General features: G+C 39.6%; 1 protein-coding gene across 6 annotated transcripts in view; it reads right to left on the bottom strand.

Moving 5' to 3' along the window:
* Window positions 1–12,236: 12,236 nt before the first annotated feature.
* Window positions 12,237–23,693, bottom strand: part of col18a1a (collagen type XVIII alpha 1 chain a) — a 76,173-nt gene continuing 64,716 nt past the window's right edge. For all 6 annotated transcript variants that reach the window (XM_040027605.1, XM_040027604.1, XM_040027603.1 and 3 more), the window contains 24 exons: window positions 22,694–22,720; window positions 22,259–22,357; window positions 21,919–21,954; window positions 21,646–21,735; window positions 21,528–21,560; window positions 20,446–20,481; window positions 19,979–20,038; window positions 19,810–19,887; window positions 19,645–19,680; window positions 19,475–19,528; window positions 19,245–19,316; window positions 18,509–18,583; window positions 18,389–18,413; window positions 17,935–17,988; window positions 16,543–16,577; window positions 16,336–16,458; window positions 16,092–16,236; window positions 15,824–15,888; window positions 14,609–14,737; window positions 14,427–14,459; window positions 14,029–14,349; window positions 13,425–13,622; window positions 13,204–13,319; window positions 12,237–13,091 (listed from right to left, as the gene is read on the bottom strand). In XM_040027605.1, coding sequence (XP_039883539.1) covers window positions 12,878–13,091; window positions 13,204–13,319; window positions 13,425–13,622; window positions 14,029–14,349; window positions 14,427–14,459; window positions 14,609–14,737; window positions 15,824–15,888; window positions 16,092–16,236; window positions 16,336–16,458; window positions 16,543–16,577; window positions 17,935–17,988; window positions 18,389–18,413; window positions 18,509–18,583; window positions 19,245–19,316; window positions 19,475–19,528; window positions 19,645–19,680; window positions 19,810–19,887; window positions 19,979–20,038; window positions 20,446–20,481; window positions 21,528–21,560; window positions 21,646–21,735; window positions 21,919–21,954; window positions 22,259–22,357; window positions 22,694–22,720 — 2,154 coding nt within the window. In that variant the 3' untranslated portion in view covers window positions 12,237–12,877. The remainder of the gene's footprint in view (window positions 13,092–13,203; window positions 13,320–13,424; window positions 13,623–14,028; window positions 14,350–14,426; window positions 14,460–14,608; window positions 14,738–15,823; window positions 15,889–16,091; window positions 16,237–16,335; window positions 16,459–16,542; window positions 16,578–17,934; window positions 17,989–18,388; window positions 18,414–18,508; window positions 18,584–19,244; window positions 19,317–19,474; window positions 19,529–19,644; window positions 19,681–19,809; window positions 19,888–19,978; window positions 20,039–20,445; window positions 20,482–21,527; window positions 21,561–21,645; window positions 21,736–21,918; window positions 21,955–22,258; window positions 22,358–22,693; window positions 22,721–23,693) is intronic.

A 23,693-nucleotide genomic window follows, 5' to 3' on the forward strand; every position in this document is an offset into this window, starting at 1 on the left:
CAATATGGAAGGAGTCATGAAAGGCTTCCCTTCTGAAGGACAGAACAGGCGTCACACTCCTGCCACAGAGTGTGATTTAGGGCTGCCACAGACATTAGAGTGATTAGATTCTGGGCCAATCATCCCAGCACCATACCACTGCTGCTTGACAGTAAAAACTAAAGAGGGTTCTAGTTCACTGGAGTTTGAGAATTAGTCATTCACACACACAAAAAAGCATAAGCACTCATGTGTTTATATTCACAGGCTGTCACATGCAAACCTTATGAATTGTCATGTGTCACGCTCTGTACCTTTAACGCTGAACATCTACAGGCTCGTCAACTATGAGCGGAGAATAAGAACCGAGTGTGAAATTTCATCAGGCACCTTTGCTCTCACGCTCACTGAGGACCATACCTCACTTCCACAAGTCTTATTTTATTTCCTCCCTCTCAATCGATGGCTCCGGCAGGCAGCGGGCATAATAAATGATCAATGGTGAGCGGTCAGGTTGAGGAATGAGAGGCACATCACCAATTCAGGAAACAAAGGAAACACCAGTTATACTATTACATCAAAAAAACAGAAAAGTGGTTGTTCTTTTAGTCAGCACATTTTGATGACTTGCTGAAAAGTAGATTTTTTTTAAAATTTTTTTTTTAAGAATTCTCAAGGGCCGCCAGCTGTGGAGGATGCAGGGTTTGAAACGGCGCTATGAAACCCAGCACTTTCCTCACTTGGTTCACAATTAACAATACCCTGATATCCTTTTGAAAAAAGAACATTCCTCAAGGAAAATGATACTCCCATTTTCTTAACTGCTGTTCCGAGTTCTGCTACAGTCTATCCCAGCATTCATTGGATAAGAAGTGAGTATAGAGTGGAGAGACCGGCAGTTGATCAGACAGATGCCTTAAATCACACTCGCATCGTGTAAACGTTTCCAGTAACCAAACGTGTGCATGCCAGTCATGACGAATAGCCCACGACTTTCTAGCACAAAGGAAAAAAACATAGGGATGATACGTGAAATAGAAACATGAATAGTGATAAATAAACCCATAAATACCATAAATGATCTGCATAGCTACTGGGTCTGAAAAGTGAACCTGCATTCTTTCTCCTGGCCAGCAGGAGGCAAATTCTTTGGTTGCCAAAATACTTACACTGTGTTCCTTTAGTAAATTTTAGATCCACAGGCTGATATTATATTAGATGTTTGAATATTTATCTGTATCAGCTTTTAGAAGAGTTGGTAAATGTAAAGGTAAAGAAGAGATGGGAGAAACACCTTTCAGCCATGAAGTGTTGACATTGTGTAGTAGCCACAAACGCAACAACTAGTTGGTCAGAGTGGAGTCAGGTGGAGCGTAAGCACATAAATAATTAACTGCACATAAAAAATGTTAGGAAAAATGCTGAAATATCAGAAAATTTGATTTTTAAATCGCCAAATATCGTTATAGGTCTAAAAGTCCTATATTGGTTGGGTTCGAGTGATTTCTGCTGAAAATTAGTCAGAAAATAAGAGTATCTATGATATTCTCATTGGCTGTCTTGTCTTTCATCATATTTGATTCCAAAACAACACGATGAGCACAAAAGCTTTAGGCTTATAAAGTGTCCTCACAAACCAGTGGCTGAGAGCATGGTGGATAAACCAGTTTTCATACATATATATGGAATTACTGATTATTTTCATCTCACTAAACTGAAATTGCAGAACTCAACTCAGAGAACCTCTTTATGAGACTTGCACAACAATGAGATGGTAATTTGGACCATTCCTTCATTCTCTTCATCAGTATTTTTGTGATGTCTTGATTCAGTGGTTCTTTTTAGGTCATATGACAAGATCTCAGGCAAAATCCTTCTGGAAGAAAGTTGTGCTGGAGCTGTATGATTCAACTTTCCTTTAATATGGAGAAATTTGGTGAAACTGCTGAAGATTTGACTGCTTGTCCTGTAAAATTCCTTCAGCTGCATTTTAAGTAAGATTCCAGTCTATCTCATAAACACTCTTATCTTCTTTTGGTGTTGTTCCTGGTGAAAACTATTTGCATACTGTTTAAAGATCCACATCAGAGTCGCCTTTAGTAGAAATTTTTGTTATTTATAGGTCAAAGCTGCCCAGTCCCCGAGGCAGTGAAGCAGCCGCAAACCAGAAGTTGATTTCCGTTTGTTCTCCTGAAAAGCTGGCTTTGGTTCACGCTTTATTTACAGTTACCAACCGGTGCTGTCTTTGTATCTCCTTTCCAAAGCACATTAATGCCTGGGGCACGGTTTACCCTAGGTTTCCATGCGTAGAATTAATCAGTGATCTTATATGTTGCAATGTGTATGTATTTTTAGATGGTACCCTGACCTTGTGCATGCATATTCCCCTCCGGGAGAAGGTAAATTACGAATACATTTACAAAACACACTCTCAGTCCAATTAGCATAATTGTTCAAAAACAGTGGCGACCAGATAAAGTTGATAAATTAGACGTGCTTTGGGCCAGTTTACCCACCATGTTCTCAGTATTAGAGCGGCTAAGTGTTTGACGGGTTCTGTGATCAAAGTGCCATGAAAGAAAGTGCAGTCAGATATGGCAAAGAACAAGTTGCATTTTTCTATTGTGTAGTGTTCTTTTACATTATTGCTACTATTTTAAATAATTGTAATTTAAACACACATGACATTTTGATCAAATTCAGTTCAAGCTGATATTTTGTCAGGTGTGAAGTGAGTTTTGCATTTTCTTCTTTCTAACCGCGGGAAATGGGGACTGTTAATGCCGATGTTTGCAATGTGTTTTGTGCCTTTTGCAATTTTGCAAAAAGATAATAATTACTTATGAGAAGAAAAGTCAAGAAACGTTGCACCTTTTTGCCATTGGAAAATTTCATCCTGTAAGCTGTCGTGCTTGGAAGATGGAAGCTCGCTGAAAGAACAATGAACAAAGCATGATTATTAAAGGCACACTGATTGTTAGAAATAATACCACCTGAGTTTGCCTTACTCCAGGATTAAGCAGCTGGTGAGTGCAGTTAGTGCAGTGATCTTTCACAAAAGTGCCAGCAACTTGTTCATGTTTGGAAAAGGCCAACAAGATTCAGACAAGCCATCTCAGTGCACAAAAGTCTTTTCATGCTCTGGGTTTTTGGTACCTTTTATTTAATTTTCTTCAGCTCTGTGAGCATGACTGAAGCTGTTCACCAATCACCAGACGCCAATCTGCTTCCTGTGCAACGATCCACCCCTGTGGAGAACCACCATGGTGCTCAGTTTCACCTTCAGGGATGGTTCCTGTGAGGAGTAGCTCAATAATTACTCAAGCATTGTTTTTAATTGATTCTTACGTGGCTGAATTTTCTTTTCCTCCTCTGTTTTAGTCGTTCCTTTTTGTGTTCCATTTCTTATATAAAAGTTATGTTTTCATCCTTTTATTTTAATGTCTGAAACGTAACTCACTTAAATGCCTGGGGTTTGTCTTTGTGGTTTTTCCAAATGTTAAAATGCGTCATGTATAAAAAAAAAAAAAAAAAAAAAAAAAGTTATTTGGTTAATCATGACCTTCACCTCACTGTTCTTTCATTTATTTTTTTAAACACATGATTTGATAAATCAAGTATTTTTCTTTTTTAGTATTTTGAGATCAACACTTTTGCATTTGTAGCAAATGGCGTGCTCCAAGGCTGATTTTGTCTTTTTTTTTCTCCTGAGGACGGGGGTCATCATGGACCAATCTGAGTTTTACACCACTTGTAGATATATTTGGAAATCTATTTAAATCCCTTGGCAAGCTCTTGGATACACTCAACCTTTTTTCTGAAGGCCTTACAGAGCTCTTTAGCTCTTAGCATGATGATGCCACACACTAAAGGAAAGAGAAGAGCAGACGCTAAATGCCAGACTTTTTAACTCATGAATACCTCTATAAAGAAGCATTATTCAAATGGCTCTCATTCAGTTATCTTTGGCCGCAACATGACATCCTGGAAAATGTGTTTGCATCCTATCCAGGTCTGCAAGAAAATGCAAACATATTGCTCCTAATCTTAGAGGAATACGCGTGCATCACTTTAAAAAGTTCTCATTGATGGTCTTAGACTGCAGGTTGTAGGTCATTTCTTTGCTCTGTAGGATCAATCTTTGGTTACACAAACCAGTTCTCCAGTTGCTGCAGGTTCTAGTTACACTTACCCAGAGGTGTGGACTCGAGTCACATGACTTGGACTCGAGTCAGACTCGAGTCATTAATTTTATGACTTTAGACTTGACTTGAAAAAATGTTCTAAGACTTGTGACTTGACTTGGACTTTTACACCAATGACTTGGGACTTGAATTGGACTTGAACCGGTTTACTTGAAAAGACTTGATATTTTACCCCAAATATAAAATTTAACATACATATTATATAGAGATTGAAAATGTGACGTCATTCACGGGTAGAACCGCAAAGGATTCTGGGAACTCGTGGCAAGCGGTACTAGCGCACGCAGGCTTTCAATTAAAATCAGTTATACAGCGATAAAAAGAAACACAAAAATGTCAAGAAGCTGTTGTATTATTAACTGCAATAGCCGGTCGCATGACAGCCACGGGAAGCCGACGAGTAAAGAGATCGGTTGTTATCGGATTACGTCGTTGAAGAGAAATTGTTCGAGCCATGTTTCCGAAGTAACAAAGAGGCGACTGGATTGCAGCCATTCAAAGACCAATTATAACGTCCCAGAACACTCCAGCTCACAGGTTAGTCTGCTCCAAGCATTTACACAAAGGTCAGTCTGCTGTTGTAGTTAATGCGTCATTTTTCTTAACATAATTGGTGATATAGGTTACAAGCAAGTCTGGCGCTGAACAGAAATTGTCGCGCTATGCTCCTTTGTTTATTGTGCATAAATAGTAAATTGTCCTGACACAATATTGTGTTTCGCTTCTGTTATTATGGTACATTGACAAAAACATATACTTTTATTCACAGGATAAAACAGTTGTTTTGTATCACTAATTGCCCAGTACGATTACAGCATACAATATTATTGTCACTGCTACATTTCTGTGATGCTACCAGAAATTATTTCCACTGCTAATTAATTACCGTTGAGCTCAAAGGTCCTATTAATAAACTGTTAACAAATGTGTATTTATGAAGACGATTTGTGAGACTGGTAAACTTATGATACGTACGATGGTCTTTACTTTCTACACGGTGCATTTCAAGGTCCTGCACCCATCCGTCGGTAAACTGTACCTGGGCTTGTTGCAGTGACCGGAAGTTACTAAACTTCATGAGTGTATGCACTCACTCCAAGAAGCGTATAATTATAAATATGCTACGATGAGATAGCTGACTTCATCTAACTAGCAAATGTTTTCCAGGCTACGTTGGTGATGCAGTTTTTTTTAAAATGATATTTAAAAAAAATATCATTTATTTATGTATGATATTTTTGTCTAGGTTTAATTGAGCTGCATTTTAAAGAGGTGCAATTTCACAATTTGTGTATATTTTCTAAGTTCACTATTTTGTCATGTGTTGAGAAAAACACAGATTTAAAAATTACATGGTCTAATATTTACATTTAGCATATAACTGCAACATGCTTTTTTCGTTTTTTTTTTTAAAGACTGGAAAGGACATGAAATTCAAAATTTCAGACTTGTGACTTTACTTGGACTTTTACACCAGTGACTTGAGACTCGACTCTGACTTGCCTGACATTACTTGAGACTTGACTTGAGACTTGAGGATAAAGACTTGAGACTTACTTGAGACTTGCAAAACAATGACTTGGTCCCACCTCTGCACTTACCTATGCAGTGCATCTCCAGAGAAGAAGTAGTACTACTATTACCAACTTCAGTCATACCCAGTGGATTTAGAGTCTGTCTGTCTGACTGTGGTGTGAGTAACTAGTGAGACTGCTGCATTTTGGATCACTGCATTACCAACCTAGCCAGAGAGCCACAGATGGTTAGCGGAGAACCAGCTGCTTCTTATTTTTGCAGTCAGGCTGAACGTCTTAGGTACTAGTTACCTGGTCCTTGTTCAGCTCTGCAGCCTCAGTGAGACACTGGAGTTGGATTATATCCACAGGACGGGAAGCATACTGGAGAGACAGCTGAATGGTTTAGAGGATCTCCACAGAATTAATCTAGTCAGATGGTAGGGAAACCTGGGGAGGGAAGGGTTGGAGCTGGTGGTCAGCAGTGACTGAACTTTCAAAAATAAGAGCATGACTCCACACCATTAAATTTCCCATAGGTGATAATATGAGTGTGAATTGTTGTATGTCTCTCTCTGGTATCCCTGGAATAGACTGGTGAAACCTGAATTGGATAAGCAGGAGAAGATGGATGGAGATGCCACTAGTTAATTGATTGATTGGGTCTGTGTCATTCTTTCATTTATTTTAAATAAATAAATAAATAAACTCTGTTTGGACAGACAATTTCCCAGTGGTTATGTTGTTAGCTTTTCACTTGGTTTTGGATTTTGTATATCCTTCAGAGGGTTTTGGAGGACATGTAAAGAAGAGCATCAAATCTGAATGACTCGGACACCTGAATAACCCTTTCAACTGTAATTAGTTGACAAATTTATCACTACACCTTTAATAGTGTTTCTGCAAAGCATTTAATTAGACTCGGAGAGGTCACCGAACTGTCATTGGGGTCAACCTGGTACGATTACTGTTTTGTAAGATTAATGGAACTATATTAGGATAACACGAGTCACTGACTTACTTTATAAAAAATGATCCAAGCTCTTTGGAGAGTTGGAGAAAAGGCATCACCAGGGTCAGACTCTGTGCATGTCTAGGGGCTGCAGGTTTCCAGTAGCACTGAAAATCAGTGGGGGCTGTCAATGCACTCACAAGTGCATTATAGTTTGTTTATATGTGCACAGCAAAAACATGACATCAAACACTCAGTTTAGTGGTGAGTGAAACCCCAGAGTTTAACTTTCTCTGAAATGAATTCAAACAGGGATAGACTTTCTTAAAATAGTAATAATAATAATAATAATCATCTGTGTTGGCCTTTTGCTTGTGAAATGCCCGTTAGGCTTGGATATAAATGCATAAGTGCGTATCTGAAAAAAATAACCTCACGGTTATTTATCCCATCGACTGGGTTTTTTTCCACTCCTTTCATGACCACGACTATCCCTGTTAACAGCACATCCTGTAAAGGATCTCATGTATGCATGAATGTCTCTGAACATATGCAATCAGTTTGGAACCATACTGAAATCTATAGCAGTGACAGAGCAGAAGGGTTATGGACAAAGGCAACATTGTCATTTACAGTGGCATAGTTCTTCAGAATAGGCCTGAAACGAAGCCCGTGTGTGTGTGTGTGCGTGCGTGTGTGTGTGTGTGTGTGTGTGAGAGAGAGCGTGAGAGGAAGAGACATAAAAAATTCATTAGAAGATGGAAAGAGATGTCACATCGAATATGTACCCAGCTGCACTGACGACCACGGGCAGTGAGCTGTGTAAGGTTGGCGTGGTAGCAGCGAACACGGCGCCGCAGACCTGACCTGAGTGAATTCTAAATTATGCCATCACGGAAGTACAAAATTGGAAGCTTGATAAACCGAGCAAAATGTTTATTTTTATCTATAGTAGCTACACCATCGTTTATTTAAAGGAGAAGCCTGAAAAGCTTTACGGCTCTTCGGAAATTAACAAAGAGTAATTATATTATCCGTGAGCTGCTACAGTTTGGCTGAGAGTTTTTGGCATGAGCTGAAGTCTTCTCTTCCCTCGCTGCTGCCAAGCGACATTTTCATTTAGAGGAAAGAAAAAGGAAAACATAAAAAATGCATTAAAGCAAGAGCACGGGCACAAATTGCATTAATTAAAATGCATCAACTCAATATAGGCAATCACTAATAGAAAGTCAGTACAAGGCCGTGTGACATATCAATCCGCTTTGCTTAAAAAACATCCAGGCTGTTGAGACTGATTGATTGATGGGCCCTACTTTGATGCTGAACTATACTTCCTAGTGACAAAAGTCATCAGAGCAACATACCTGGATCAGTGTAAAAGACAGCAAAGGTATGATGATGTGGTCAAAGCCTTCATCTCCACAATGCCAGGAATATCCACTGGAGATAACATCATCCTCATCAAATATTTAAAGACGAGATGTGAAAAAAAAAAATAGACTTAAATGCCAGAAGATTCACAAGGGGATTTAAAGACAGGAAGAGTGTTACTCATTATCTATCTAAATGTCAGTGAGATGTGAAAGCCTCATAGAACGCTTTAAGTACTGAGATGCAACACAAATGTAACGTCACATCTCCTTATTACCCTTTTAAATATGTTGATCGAGAATGCATTAAAACTAATAAAAGTAAAGTCACACATTTACTGATAGTGTATAAGTACTTTTTATACATATTTATTTCCTGTGTGCTGCTGAGGTTGTTACAACACCAGACAAAGGCATCTCTTCTCTGAGAACACACTGGAAGAAACTAAGTGGCTATGGCACCGCGCTGTTTAGATATTGTTAGATTTGGGTTAAAGTGACAGTGAGTCACCGCCAATGGATAAACACCACCCAGAGATCTGACAACTGTGGCTTTTCGCTTCCTCCGCCAATGTAATTAAGTCCCCCAATATCTGGTTGTCACCTTGTTGTATCATTACTGTTGCTGGATCATTTCACTGTACTTACTTATTACTTAGTGCCCACTAAATATAGCTGTCCTCAGGCAGCTAGTGCGATAGCACATTGCAGCTGTGGGTTATTACATCCTAACCACCCCCTCCCACTCTAACCTTACTTAGACTTCAATAATATGCCACTCTGTGAGTTATGTTGGGGGGGTTTTTTCCTCAAGATTTACTCTGTCAAGGACATTGTGGACAGGAGTTATGATGCTAGTTTATTTTTCTTCCATCTGGGGACACTGCTGTGACACTGAGCCCCCCCAGTCAATTAATATAAGCCTTATAGCACTCTTAAAGCTTCAATGCTTAAGATTTGATGGAATTGAGTGGGAAGTTGCTGCATTTACTGATTATTTTTAGGATATCCCTAACATCTTATTATGGGGTGGGCGAATGGATAAGTTTGGGCCTTGATTCTTCAATGACACGCTGTGACAGATGATGCCTTCCAGCTCCTACTATTTAATCCTGACTTCTGTGAGAGTTTATAAAAAATATAAAACTTGACAGAAACTGACCCCAAAGTTTGTGCAATGCACACTGGCTTGTCTGTCCAAAAAACTGCCTTGTTTTGTGTGAATCACCACAGGAAGTGATTCACTATAACACATTTATCAGTCTGAAAATGTAGCTGATACCAAAGTGTTGCTAAAGTACATAGTGATGAGCTCAGAGAACTGAGCCCAACGCCTGCAGTAGTTCAGTAAATGATGCATAGCTTCTTTCTTTAATTAAATGGAGGTCTTTCAGTTAACTGTTAGTTTAGTTGTTGGTAGTTGGTTTAAGGCAGGGGTGGGGGAATGCCAGGCCTCAAGGGTCGATGTCCTGCAGGTTTTAGATGTGTCCTTGATCCAATACAGATGATTTAAATGGCTAAATTAACATGTCTTGAAGTACTCCAGAGACCTGGTAATGAACTAATCATTTGATTCAGGTGTGTTGACCCAGGGTGAGATCTAAAACCTGCAGGACATCGGCCCTTGAGGCCTGGAGTCCTTGGAAGTTACATGGAACACAATAGTGTTCCATGTAACTTCAGGCTGTGTGTGTGTGCGCGTGCATGTATGTATGTATTGGTTGCATTAGGAGATTTGACTGGGCAACACAGTGTCAATAATGATAATGAGCAAATGGCCTGTTGCCATCACTTGCACGGCTAGTGCGTGGTGGCTATTCAATCGACCCATCGGCTCAAAAGTGTATTGGGTACCTGTGTATAGAACTTTGAAGAGTTCGGAGGTGTTATCTGAGTCTGTTAAGCTCATTAAACAAGTTGTTGTAGGGTTTCCAGGATCTCGTGCATAAATATGCACACCACATTAAATATTTTTGAGGCAAACCCACCATCTTCACTGCAGGTTTTTATCATGACATGTAAGGAAAGATTTTGACAAATAACTATTTCTTGAAATTTGGTGCGTGACTTTGACAGCATCAAATGTAGTAGCTTACTTTTGGAAATCTTTGTGGTCCTAGGCAGGAGAGCTCTAGTTCTAAGCCAGCGCTTTTGTCAAGGGCACTTTGAAGGAGAATTAATCCCTAACCTATCGGTCCTAGAGATGACCTGTACACAGCAGTGAGAAGACATGCTGCCCATATGTTTTAGCAGAATCTTTTACTTTTGCCATGCCACGTGATCTAGGTTTGTAGGTGTTTTACCTTAAACTTGTCATTTTAAAGTAACTACCAATTTAGGTCAACTCTGAATAATTTGAATAATCTTCTTAATCAAATATTATCTTTAACACCTCCTAACTTTGAGGAAGAGCTTTAAGAGAATTTCATAAGCCATCACAAATGACTGGTGACCTACTTCAGTCCTTTAAAATCTCCCTTTCTCATAAAACTACAGCCAATGTCTCCATGACTGAGTGGCAGTTTTATTTGGAAACAAGTCAGGCTTGTCATGCTGAAGCAAGTTTGTACCACCAGTGCTTGAGCTGGTTAAGACCAGTCTGTGGTATTAGTATTAGTCTTAGTATTGCAGTACACCCACACTAGCCACTTTGTTAAGTATAGCTTGTTACCTACCTTCACTGCCTGAATTTTTCAAGGCACAGACTTTAGTCCATACTGACATGACAACATCACACAGTTCCACATCCTTGATGTGACTCTTCCTTTTCATCACATCCCAAAGGTACTCTATTATATTGAGATCTAGTGACTATGGAGGACATTTGAGTACAAAGAAGAAGCTGTTCAAGAAACCACTTTGAGATGATTGGAGTTTTGGGACATGACATCAGAAGTTAGGGACATTCTAGCCATAAAAAGATGGAAATAATCAGCAACAATACTAAAGTATGCTGTGCTATAATTCTCAGTTAGGGTACTAAGGGCCCAAAATGTGCAGTGAAAGTAGCATCCATACTATCACACCACCAGCAGCACTCTGAACAGTTTAACTAAGGAAGAATTTATTTAGTTTTTCTTCAGTGATGGTTACTCCAAATTCTGACCCTACCATCCAAATGTCAAAGCAGAAATTAAGAGTCATCAGGCCAGGCAACATTTTTCCAGCCGTCTGTTGTTCCATTAGGTGAGTGTGTGCAAGCTGGTACCTCAGTTTCCTATTTCTAACTGATGGGAATGGTACCTTGTGTGGACTTCTACTGATGTAGCCCATCTGTTTCAAGGTTTAACCTGTTGTGTGTCCAGAGATGCTCTTCTGCATATGTTGGTTATTTAAGTTACTGACAGTCTACACATCAACAATGCATTTTCTTATTTGAAGAACTGCTGTTCACTGGACATTTTGTGTTTCCCTGTTATGGACCTGTCCAGAGTTGTAGCATGCCTCTTACCTTATGACAGCTGGGATAGGCTCGAGTCATTTTTTTTTTTAGTTAAGTAAAATATTTCTCTATAAATTTGCAAGTTTTAGTAGATGGCGTATGATCAAAGTGTTAAAAGGGCATCTAATTGTTGCTGGATAATCTGATTTGTGGTAATGCTGAGGGCTCAAGGTCATGGCTCTGACTTCCAGAGAAGAATTCAACACGGTGTACAGATTTGTGTACAATACATGACATTACTGGTTGAAAAAAAGACTTTAATTCAGTGCCTGGGAGAAACAGTACAGCACAGTTATAATAATAAAACAATCCCCCCCCCACCCCCCTCAAAAAACCCCCACAAAAAAAAACCCCCACAGATATCCACAGGTTTGTTTCAGACAGCGGTAGCATTAATGCCGTTACTCTCTGCAATTTAAGACGAGGCCAAAAAAAAAAAAAAAAAGTTATTCCGGTTTTCCGCTTCCTGAGACAGCAATCACTCCAACAAAGATTAGCAGCAAGCTAATCATTTCCAGCTTAATCGCTGATAGGCTTTTATAAGGTGGAAAGACGAAAAGGGGGAAAGAATCATTAGGCTCAATTTCTATGAGAAGGAATCTTGCCCTCTGGGTACATGATTATTCATAACAGGAGTGTCGTGACCTGGGCAAAAACTGTTCTAATGCTCTGCTATCAGCAGAACGAGTAAAAAAGAAGTATATGAGCTTATTGTGTAAAGCTTTTCCGTGTGTGTAGTAAGGCACAGGCTCTTTACAGAAGTTTTTTTTTTTTAATGTTCCATATTTTGTAGATTATAAATGAGGGTATTTAGCATTTTTTTTAAATTTTCCATTTTTTTATACTTACATAACTTCATTTAAAAATAAATATCTATTATCTTATTTCAATTTAAAATAGTCCTTAAAAGTTTGCTGTACCCCATCACAACCCACAATTCCAAACAAGAATTCAGAGGAAAAGAAATGTTGAAATCATCAATACCTATGTTATGGAGAAAAAAAATGGATATAGCATTTTTAACAAAAGGTAAGACACTGATAACATAAAAAACACAAATTAAAAACATGTAATATACAGAATTTTTAAAAAGGGCTAAAATTTGAGAAGGCTTTTAGCTTCTCTGCTGTTGTTCTGCCCCTTGAAGAAAATATGTGCCAATGCCCCCGAGAAAAGGGACCAACACCCCTCGGTTTAACCCATCTCTTTGGCGTGTATTGAGGGGAGGAGCAGACAATGCAAAGTCTCCCTGCCGGGCGAAGTGCCGCTGGGCCAGTTCATTGGACGCCACATGTTCACAAGCTGTGTTATCAGGGAATTAAGAACAAAACATGTCTGTTTGGATGTAAAATGGATGTTTAGCTAGGGCCCAGAATTATGACAAAAAAAATGTAAAAAAGCAGGAGAATGGACATTTATTTTTTGGAGGGTGATGTGAAGGCGTTCTCAATGCAAAGGACGATGTAGGAGCCGGAGCAGCTGCTAGGGCTTTGCTGCAAGAGGTGGCCGCTATGTAGTGATGATGCCAGACCAGTCACAGCGTGGTCGCCAGTTCGCCACGTTTCGCAGTACTGGTCTGTTTGCCGGTGGCCTTTCTTGCTTGATCCGTGCCAGACCATTTTTTCAGGCCTGGAGGTGATTAAGAACAAAAGATTGCAAATAAGCAAAAGAAACGAAAGCTGGTTAACAACCGCATGCTGGTGTTAAATATATATATTTTTTGGGGGGTACAAAGACTCACCAAGCGCTATCCCTGAGGATGTCTCTACCATCAAAGGAGTAGATTGGTACGTTTTCCCTCATTTTGCTGGCATTGTCACCAAAGAGAGAGTCCCAACTGCTAAACAACACTTGGTTCTGCAAGGAAAAAGAAAATTAACATTTAACATAGTGACTTTATTCAGTTTTTCAGAAAGATGGTGTCAGTCATGCACCTGTCCTTGTTGTAATGTTGGGTCTTACCTTGAGGTTTACTATGGGGACGCTGTCTCTGTCCGACCTGCGGACGATGGTGTAGAGGTCTTGAAGCTTAGAGGACAGGAAGGCTCTAAATGTTCCCTTCAGGCCGATAGCACGAGCCTGCTGGAAGCACAGGAAGTCTGCCCCACGAATCCCTCGCATGTTACCGGTGTGAGGGCTGTTCAAGGCGATGAGGTGCAGCTGATAAAGACAGATTCACAAGAAGAAAATCACACAAATTTTCATTTTACTTCAACTGTGGAACAACTTAAGATGTTTTACAAAGGTCAGGGCTTTACATGATTAATGGTTTATATCAGTATCTAAGTAACGTAACGTCTCCTGGGCTGGGTTTCACAGCCTATGGAAGTGGCAGCTAGAATCCTCTATCAGATAATAATGGGATAACATTCCTCTCCCAAAAGTCAAGCAATTAAGTTCCTCAGTTCCCAAATGTCTACCGACTGTTGTTAAAAGAAGAAGGGATTCTACATACTGTTTTGTTTTTATGATTTTCATTTTAGGCAAGCTAGCTAGTTTTCATCCCTATGTAAAGTAAATTAATATTTATTATACTTTTGAGCTTTTGAGTATCCACTTTACTCACTCCTGATCCCTGTATGTCGAAATGGCCAGCAGGCTCCAGCACAGGAGGGACGGGTTGTCTTTGAGGAGTGACAGGGAATCTGCTTTCCGTCTGCTGGTTGGCAAATCTTCCATCGGTATGGCCTGTGTGTGTCTGGTCTGGGAATCTGGGATCATACTTTGGAAAGTAACGGGGGTCTGCGGGTGTGGGTGCTGGAGGTTCAATGGGTTTTATCAAAGTGAAACCCTCAGAGTAATGGCCTGCTCCGTTGTTTTGGGACTGGTCCTGAGACTGCGGGTACAGAATCACAGGTGGAGGTTGGACTTCTGCCACCTCATTCTCCTTTGTGTGAAAATAGAAGAAATAATTAAGTCATATGAACGTTACAATATTTTATTTCATGGTTCTGTGAAACTTACCAGATCTCTGAAGAAAGGATTGTACTCTCCAAGCTGAAAGGAGAGGAATCAACCATTTAGTGTCGCTTTACATTAAGTTTTTCATGTGTTATAAACTAGTGATACATTATAATAGTGTAAACTGGTTTTAAAGTTGATTTTATCAAATTCAAAGCACTGCACTGAAAAGTAGATAAAAGTACCATGACTTGCCGCACTCCATCGCGTACTCTCAAATAAAGGTCTGCTCTGTCTATGATGTAGATGAGGCTGCCCTCTTCCTGACGTCTGGCCGTAGCAATCATTGTGTCATATGATCTCAAAGCTGTCACCTGCACATACACACAAAAAGACCACCATACATCAGACATATATATTTAAGAAAAATTACAAACAGTACAGTGCGTGCTGGCGGGCAGGGGCAGAGACCGTGGCGGACTGATCTCTACTAAAACTAGCAAGTGCTAGTGCTTGAGAGGTACTGGCTAGATATAGTTGGGCTCACGTCAACAAACGACTTAGGCAGAGATTTGACAGCATTCCAGGGACACTCAGGACATTGAGTCCGAATGGACCATGTTCAGCACCTCCATTGCTGAAGCTGCTGCACTGAGCTGTGGCTGAAGTGGTTGGTGCCTGTTGTCTTAGTGGTAACCCCAAACCAGACAGTGGACACCGGAAGTCAAATTAACCATCAGGCTGAAGGCCTGACTAAGCCTATCTGGCCTGTGGGACTTCGAAGGCAGCCAATAGGTACTAACAGGCAAAGTGGAACGCGGCTCCGGCAGTGGCTGAAGCAAAACTGGGGTGTGGGAGGAGTTCAGAGAGGCCATGGAAAAAGGCTTTTGGACTGCCTCAGAGATTCTGCTGAACCATCAGGTGACTCAGAAGGGGAAAGCAGTGCTCTACCTGCACTGTATGTAGTGCAGGTGGAGTAGTGCTGACTTTAACTAAAGATATTTCTGCTTGGTGGAAGGAATTGTTCGAAGAGCTCCTTAATCCCAGTGACACGTCTTCGGTAGAGGAGCAGAGTCCCGGGATGAGGGGGACGGAGGTTGTTCTCCAGCTATGGGGGGGATCACACTCCTCAGCCTACCTGGGAAAGTCTATGCCAGGGTGCTGAAAAGGAGAGTCTGTCCATTAGTGAACCTCAGATACAGGAGAAACAATAGGGTTTTCATTCGGGCAATAAGTCGGACTTGTTCCCAGTGGGTAATGGACTCTGCCAGGGAGGAGGTGGCTAGGGAGAGGGAGGTCTGGGCTTCTCTGCTTAGGTTGCTACCCCTGCAACCCAACCCTTGGATTAAGCAGAAGACGATGGATGGATATATGAATGGGTGGGTACAAAAAATAAATCAATTTTGTGAATTCAGAGTCTTGTGATGGAGCCATGATTAAAATTCAGTGATAGTACTCACTCCAGAGGATGGTCCAGGAGCTCCAGGTGGGCCAGGTGGGCCAGGAGGACCAGGGACACTGACAGCTTAAATATAAAAAAAAAAAAAAATAGAAACAGAAGTGCAATTTATCTCCAGTATTCAACCAGTAAAGTGCATTCAGTAAGATTAAGATGTGGCTACCTGTAAACAATTCAGATTTACAGGTTAAAACCTGTAAACCTGTATTGTTTTTTTCCCCAATAAAGAAGTGTCTTTTTTTTCTTTTTTTGTGGAAAAAGACACTTACGATAATTGGGCCGATATGATCCTGAAAGGGTCCCCGGGGGTCCAGGTGGTCCTGGAGGACCTGGACGACCATCATAACCAATTCCTGGTGGCCCTGTTGGTCCAGATGGTCCAGGTGGCCCAATTATAGAATCTCCCTTTGGACCCTAATGTGGAAAAGAAAATCAGAAATTTCTGGAATATCACATCTAGATCAGGGCCAAATGTTTTTTGGTTGTATTAACAAATAAGGTCTCAGAACTCACTGGGAGGCCAGGTGGTCCTGGAGGTCCTTGTACTCCTCCAAATCGAGGGTCATAATATCCACCACCGGGCTCTCCTTTTTCTCCCTTGACACCTGATTCTCCACGCTCTCCCTTCAGTTCATTCTGTCAGAAGAAGTTCAACTTTGTTTGTTGATGAAGAAGAAATAAACTAAAAAAATTGACTGGAGTAACAATGAGCTAGCTTACCCTCAATGTGTAGATATCAACATTAGGGGATGCTCCTGGGAAAAAAAAAAAAAAAGATGCTTTAGTGAAGCAGTTGTGTAGCGTGCTGGATATGCAGCATTATAGTTGTGCTGACAGTTCATGATCTCGGGGATCAACAATGGTCAGTGTGATCACAAAGACATGTAATTAACATGTACGAATTTCAGGCTTTAGCACTATAGTTCAACTTTTCAGGTGCTAGTAGATCAGCTGGTAAATCAAATGAAACTGTTTCACTGCCCCACGCCATTGTAATCCTCAGAGAGCAGGGTAGTTGTTTAAGAATCAAAATGAAGGAGAAGGTAATCATTGCAGTGAGTAATCACAGTGTTTTACACGAACAGTCTGTGTCATACTAAGGGCCAATCAAACAGCTGGTTAGCATGTCAATGTTTAGCTGTCATCACTGTGAGATTTTGCCAACAAATATACCCCCGCAAATGTCACACATGCCCACCTTCAAGTGTTGAAACAATGACCACGTGAGAGTCTTTCCTTATAAAATTTATTTTTCCATTAATGCAAGTTAACATTAACAAGTTTTTCCATTAACAAGTCGACTAATCATCGCTGTTGTCACTAGTTGATACCAGACTTACTAGTCATTTAATCTAATTGTTAAAATATTAATTGATGCCCAAAGCCAGAAAATTAATGTCTCCTAAATTTTTTTTGTAGCCATCTGCCATCAGATTGTTGTTGAGAAAAGCCATAAATCTGTTAGCAGAGTTTTTGTTAAAACTATTATTGCAGGTTCAATTGGCAGAAATGAGCTTTCTCCAAAAGGTGGATGGGCTCTCTCCCACCTGTGATAGGGTGAGGAGTTCAGTTAACTTGGAGCTGTTCAGAGTAGAGGACGCAATAAATGGTTTAAAATGCCTTTGTTAGTTTTTGATATTTTCAATTAAACAGTTCTCAAATTTAACCTAAATCTGAGTGTTTCTTAGTCTTAGACTAGTCGGTTAGTCGACTAAGAAATTAGTCACCAGGAACAACTCTAATCCAGATTATTTGTGTTGCACTTATTCAGATTTTACTATTGCTGGGTTAGTAGTAAACGCGCATTTACAGACAAACATGAGAAACTACAGACAACAGCTGCAATCTGCTAGCGACCAAAGCAATCACTAGGAGGTTTTTGGTGTAGCACCTTCTTAGTATGGGATTTCACTTATTGAGAGCCAGAAACTTCCGGGAACTATTCCCAACCAATCGCAGATTACACACTTCCCTCGCAGTATAGCACATAACTCTTTAAGCAGTATATGCACGACTTTACGTGAGAAACGTCAACAGAAAAGATTGCACAACCCTTTACAATCATAAAGGAATGAAATTTCATTTATTCTTAATTCAAAAATGAGGATTTACCTGGGATCCCCGGAAGTCCAGTCTCACCACGCTCCCCTTTTTCTCCTTTAATTGCTACAACACAAAATACAAAGTTTTTCACATTACAAAATTACTCATAACTCTCTGCAGGTTTAAATATCATTGAACCCTTGAAAGCCATGTGCTCTACTGCCAGTGACTTCTTCATTCATTTTTTTTTTTCAAATCTAGACTTGAAAGCTTAATCTCCTGACAGTGGAGTGTATATCCTTTGCAGGCTGAAGGAGCAGAACTGAAATTAAATTCATAGATTGCACTGTTTATCTCTGCAGACACTTTGAACCCTTTAAAAATCCTTCCTCCTTTCCCCTCTCGTATTTACTGAACCTCTCTACTGTGATCCTTATTTTTGATGAATTTAATCTGACCATATATTTTTGTAATGTATTTATTTTTACACACTAAAACAATAAAACAAGTGAAGATGACATACCTGGATAATTCCTTTCATCATAGCGCTGTTAACAGAAGGGAAACAATCAACAACAACAGAGGAAAATAATCGGTAGGGAAGATGAGACATGACCAGATTTTTGGGAAGCTGTGTACTCACATTGAAACGGTCTAAAGGACTGGCTGGGCTAGGGGGTCCTGGTGGCCCAGGTGGTCCTGGAGGGCCAGGCACTCCCTAATGAAAACAAAGATATTCAATATTTTTGGAGGACTCAATAATTTTGTGAGTTTAATATAACTGACTGTAAAGGTTTGGCTGGGATTAAATGTGGCCACTCTTGGAGAAATGTGTTTGGCAACATAACATTTGGCATTTAAAAACAAAAGAAGAGTAGAGTAGGTTGTTTTGTGTGAGGAAACAAGTGCAGCTCTTGTTTAATGAAGCACAAGTTGCTTTAGTAATGCTTAGCTAAATGAAAGTTCACTTGAATGCAGTATTTAGAACCTAAGGTGTCATTGTTGAATTTAGTTTCATTAAAAGATTAAAAAACAGAGCTAACAAATTGATGCTCAGTATATGTTTAGTTATGAAAGCTAAAACCAAAAAAATAGAAAAGGGGGAAAAAAGACTTACATATTTGTTGGGGTTAAAAAAACATTTATAATGTGCTAAAATTTACCTTTTAAGTTGAAAGTGACTCTGTATTTACACTCAGTGTCAAGAGTTCTGTGTGATTGCCAGTTGTGTTTAAAGTGACCTTTAACATGGGAGCAGGGAAGTCACACAATGCCTGTAAAATACAGGCTTGAGGGATGTAAAGTAAGCTAATGTCATCAAAGCATCTTTGCTGCTAAGCCTCCCAAGCTAAGGTATTGATAATAGTATTAATACTTACAGGGTAGCCAAAGCCAGATCCAACCCCTGGCTCTCCTTTCTCACCCTTATATCCATTTATCCCAGGACGACCCTGAAGGGAGAAAGTTATTGATTTATTTGTCTTTTGTTGAACTTGGAAAATAGAAACAAAAAGATAAAAACCATACTAAGGTCAAAAGAAAAAAAATGGTATAGAATACACTTCACTATGGTCAGTATTTAGTAAAACAATAAGAAAAAAGCACTTACAGGTCTTCCAGGCATTCCAATTTCACCTTTCAGTCCAGGAGGCCCATATGGTCCCTGCACATATAAATTATATAATTAAACACGCTGTCAATTGACTGGTGATTGAATAAGGTAATTGAAACAGTTTCAGTACATTAACCAAAAAAAGTCTTAGAAATGGAAAACCTTACAGGGGGCCCAACAGGTCCTGGAAGTCCTCTGTCTCCCTGCATGCATGGTTTGGGGGGATGATTAGTTTCAAGAACAAAATGATCATCACAAAATACACCAAAGACCATGAGTACATTAATGCATAATAGATAGAAATCCAGATAGTCAAATTCACTGAGACTCACCTTTGGACCAGCTAGCTGTGCCAAATTCAGAAAATTTCCATCAGGGCCAATAACCAAGCCTGGCTCCCCTTTTTCACCCTGAACACAGAGCACCAAGACAACAAATACTCAATAACAGAAATGATCAGAGCAGCCAAATTAAAGGTCTAACATATAATGTAGACTTTACCTTCTCACCATAGCCTGGAGGACCAGGATCTCCTTGGTCACCTTTTGGCCCCATTGGACCCTGCAATATATTAAAAAAATACAATAAAATACATGAAAACATCCCATTAGATGAGTTAGATTTGACAGCACCCAACGTTTTGTTACCATGAAGAAAATAAGCCAATATAATGGGCCTTCTCATTGACATTCGTATAAAGAATCATTTGTTGATGGCTAAATTAATAAATACAGATATTGGTACGTCACCTGCCTACACACCCTATCCTCCTGATTTACATACAAGCTAGCGCTCCAAACGTGTTTATCTCAAAGTAATCCCTGACTAATACAGCATTACAGTATTGTTTCAAAAGAATAAAATGATATCATCTGATGTCCCACATTCATGTAATTACATATTAAATTTTTAATATTGTGCATATAGTTATGCAAGAAAACACAATTATGTAACAGAGGCAAACTCACAGGAAATCCAGCTCGACCAGGTAAACCAGGCCCACCCTGTAGAGGAAAACAAAACCACACACCTCTGTTTAACTTGATTAGATCAGTTTTATTCATTTTCCTTAATACCAGCCAAACATTTGTTTACCAGTAACTATGAGCAAATCCACACACAGTTTATGGCTAACACAAATTAAGGCTAAAAATGCAGGTTGTGAAGTTAAGTGCTGCTTTTGCTTGGTGTAGGTGAATGAAAACCAGTGTTTGTTTCTTGGCTGTCACTTTTCCACAGTTGTTACAACACTGTAAATTTGTAATGAGCAGTGAGGTTTCTTTTGAACACCATAATTGTATGCTCTGCTGTGCGGTATAAATCTTGGTAGAAGCTGTTTGTCATGTTTCAGTTGACAGCCCATTTTATAAGGGAACTATTCCTTATAGTCACAAATGCAAACATTTAAAAATACGGCAGAAGAAGTTGTAAAATATTCCCCTGGATGTTTCTTTTGAGTACGACTTACTTTTCCAGTGGGACCCTGCTGCCAACATCAACTTCAAAATGGGCTTTGGCCCTTATTTGCCAGTATCAGCAAATATCGAGGCTGGTATGGATCTACAGGTCCATGCTCACCGTGATACCAGTGTTAGAGCTGTTTTGTAACATGTTGATATTGGTATTATTGTGCAATATTGTGTAAGTCCAGGTTTTTCCACTGTGTGATTACAGAGCCTATGCATATTTCATGCAGTATGCATAAAGGCGAATAAGCATTAGTTGGTTGAAATTGTTTTTGGTTTCTTTTTCTTTTCAAAGGCCATCGGCTGAGATTCTCCCACAGATTGTGGATTCGCCTGATGATTAGAAATGAAGGAATCACTTACTGGTACCCTTTAAGGGTAACCAAAGCTGCATGATTCAACATTAGGAAGCAAAATTGTAGGACGTCCTGGTAAATTGTATAAAAAAATGTTAGTGTTAATACCAATTGTAACATTTCTGGGTTGTGACATGGACCACAAGCATGCTTGAATCTGTGCAAGTAACATGAAGTGAAACTCCTCTTTGTCTTTAGTCCAAAAACACCTTCAGAGTTCAAACATACCTGAGGGCCAGCTCTGCCAACGACTTCATCAGACTGTGGAAAAGACAGACATTACCATCAGGTTTGGATTTTAGCTTCATACAGACTCAAACAGCAGTGCTCATCTCTTGTTACTTACATTGCCTGATGTCTGGTAGACGATTTGTCCTGGTGGTCCAGGTGGACCTGGTGGACCAGGTAGTCCAGTTCCATCTCGACCTGGTTCACCCTAAAACCAGAAAGAAAGAGGAAAAAAAATTTATTAGCATCCAGTAGTGAAAGCTTATCACATAATCAACATGACAGAAGGTTAAGGAAGGCTACTGTGGTAGGAGATATCATTTGTGTTATATCTTAGTAATGAGTGCTTTGTAGTAAAACAAGTGCAATCATAATTACAAATGATATTCACCATCTCTCCTTTGTCTCCTCTGTCACCCTTTGATCCCTGTAAAATTCAAAGAGTGAGATACTTTAGCAACAGAGAAACCTGTATGTCAAATGACCGGTCTGCAGACTAACCTAATTACATGAAACGTTCAAACAACAAACGTTGTATTAAAACTGATATATGGAAAAAAAAAAAAAAAAGTTGTCCATGAATGCCAACATGAAAATTTTTATCCCAAAGATAAAGATAAAAACTTGTAGAAATTATATAATATGTAAATATTCTTCAACTAATCTGTCTAATTCAGAGATTTAATTTAATCTTTATTTATTAAGTTGTTTTTGTTGGGGTGTTTTTTTACCGGAGGTCCAGGGAAGCCATCCAGGCCTGGTTGCCCATCTCTTCCAGCAGGACCTCCATCACCCTTCTCACCTGGTCTGCCGGGCAAGCCGGGGTTACCCTGCAGAAGAACACTCAATTTGAGTTGGTGGCAAACAAAATTATAAACGAAGAAGAAGAAAATGGCAGCAAACAGGAAACAGAGCAGGAACTTGAACTTCTAGATCTTGCTTCCTTGACTTAATGTGGAACACATCAAGCTAGATTTGATGTTTCAAACTCAGCGTAGGACTATGTTTTGCAAGCAGGAGGGCAAAACCTAATGCAAAGGGCAATGATAATCAGTGTCGACTGTTGGCTGGATGGATGTTGGTCAACAACTAATTACATTTAAGGACATGTTATTTGTGATCATACTCCAAGCTTTCCACCTCAACATAAATTATAATTTACTTACTGGAAGTCCAGGTAATCCAGGAGGACCCTGAAAGCACATATTTGTTTGGGTTATTTGGTAGTTCATGTATAGCTTCTTCATCCTTCATCATGTATTTGCAGTTTCCTCGTAAAAATTGTTTGAACAGTTCTAAAAACATTCTTACAGAAATCTGCAAGCGACAGATCATGTTGGTCAGAAACCTTTTAATCAGCTGGCTTATAGACTGTTGATAAACCCTTGATGGAACCATATTTGATCATTTAAATGTACATCAAAACTGGCCATCCCATAATTCACTGTAAGGTTGAGTTTCTTCTAGCCAATCAGGAAAGATCGGGTTATGTGACAGCTAGAGACATTAGTGTATCTGACCTATCAGCAATGGCCCAGAACCATGTCAGAATTTGGAAAATTGAGTTTTTCATCCTTATCTACGCCAAAATTTATGGTTATAATATCAGAACTAACTGTGGTAAGTTGATGAAACCCTTGCATTATATATAGTTCAATAGGTATTGTTAGTGTTGGATTTCTAGAAATTTGGTGATACCATATTGGATCATATGACTTGGTCATTTTAAAACTAACACAAGTGGTGGTAGGTCAGTTATTCACGAATGCACCAAAAGCATTTACCAAGCCATACTTGTTATTTCTAAAAAGAAAAGAAAAAAAAATTAAAGTACCTTATCATAAACTCACTGTAGGACAGTAGTGGTCAACAGTATATTGGATGTTGCCATGACTACACAGTGATCCAATACAAGGTTTACCCCATTTTAAGGGCTTTTTAGGCTTCATATACAGGAATATGTAAATTTGTTTGTTTAGTAAATGGCCTGTATTTGTATAGTGCTTTACTTAGTCCCTATGGACCCCAAAGCACTTTACACTACATTCAGTCATCCACCCATTCACACACTGGTAATGGCAAGCTACATTGTAGCCACAGCTGCCCTGGGGCGCACTGGCAGAGGCGAGGCTGCCGTACACTGGCACCACCGGGCCCTCTGACCAC

This window comes from Simochromis diagramma, unplaced genomic scaffold (genome assembly GCF_900408965.1).
Source record: "Simochromis diagramma unplaced genomic scaffold, fSimDia1.1 OVJJ01000343.1, whole genome shotgun sequence".
Lineage (NCBI taxonomy): Eukaryota > Metazoa > Chordata > Actinopteri > Cichliformes > Cichlidae > Simochromis > Simochromis diagramma.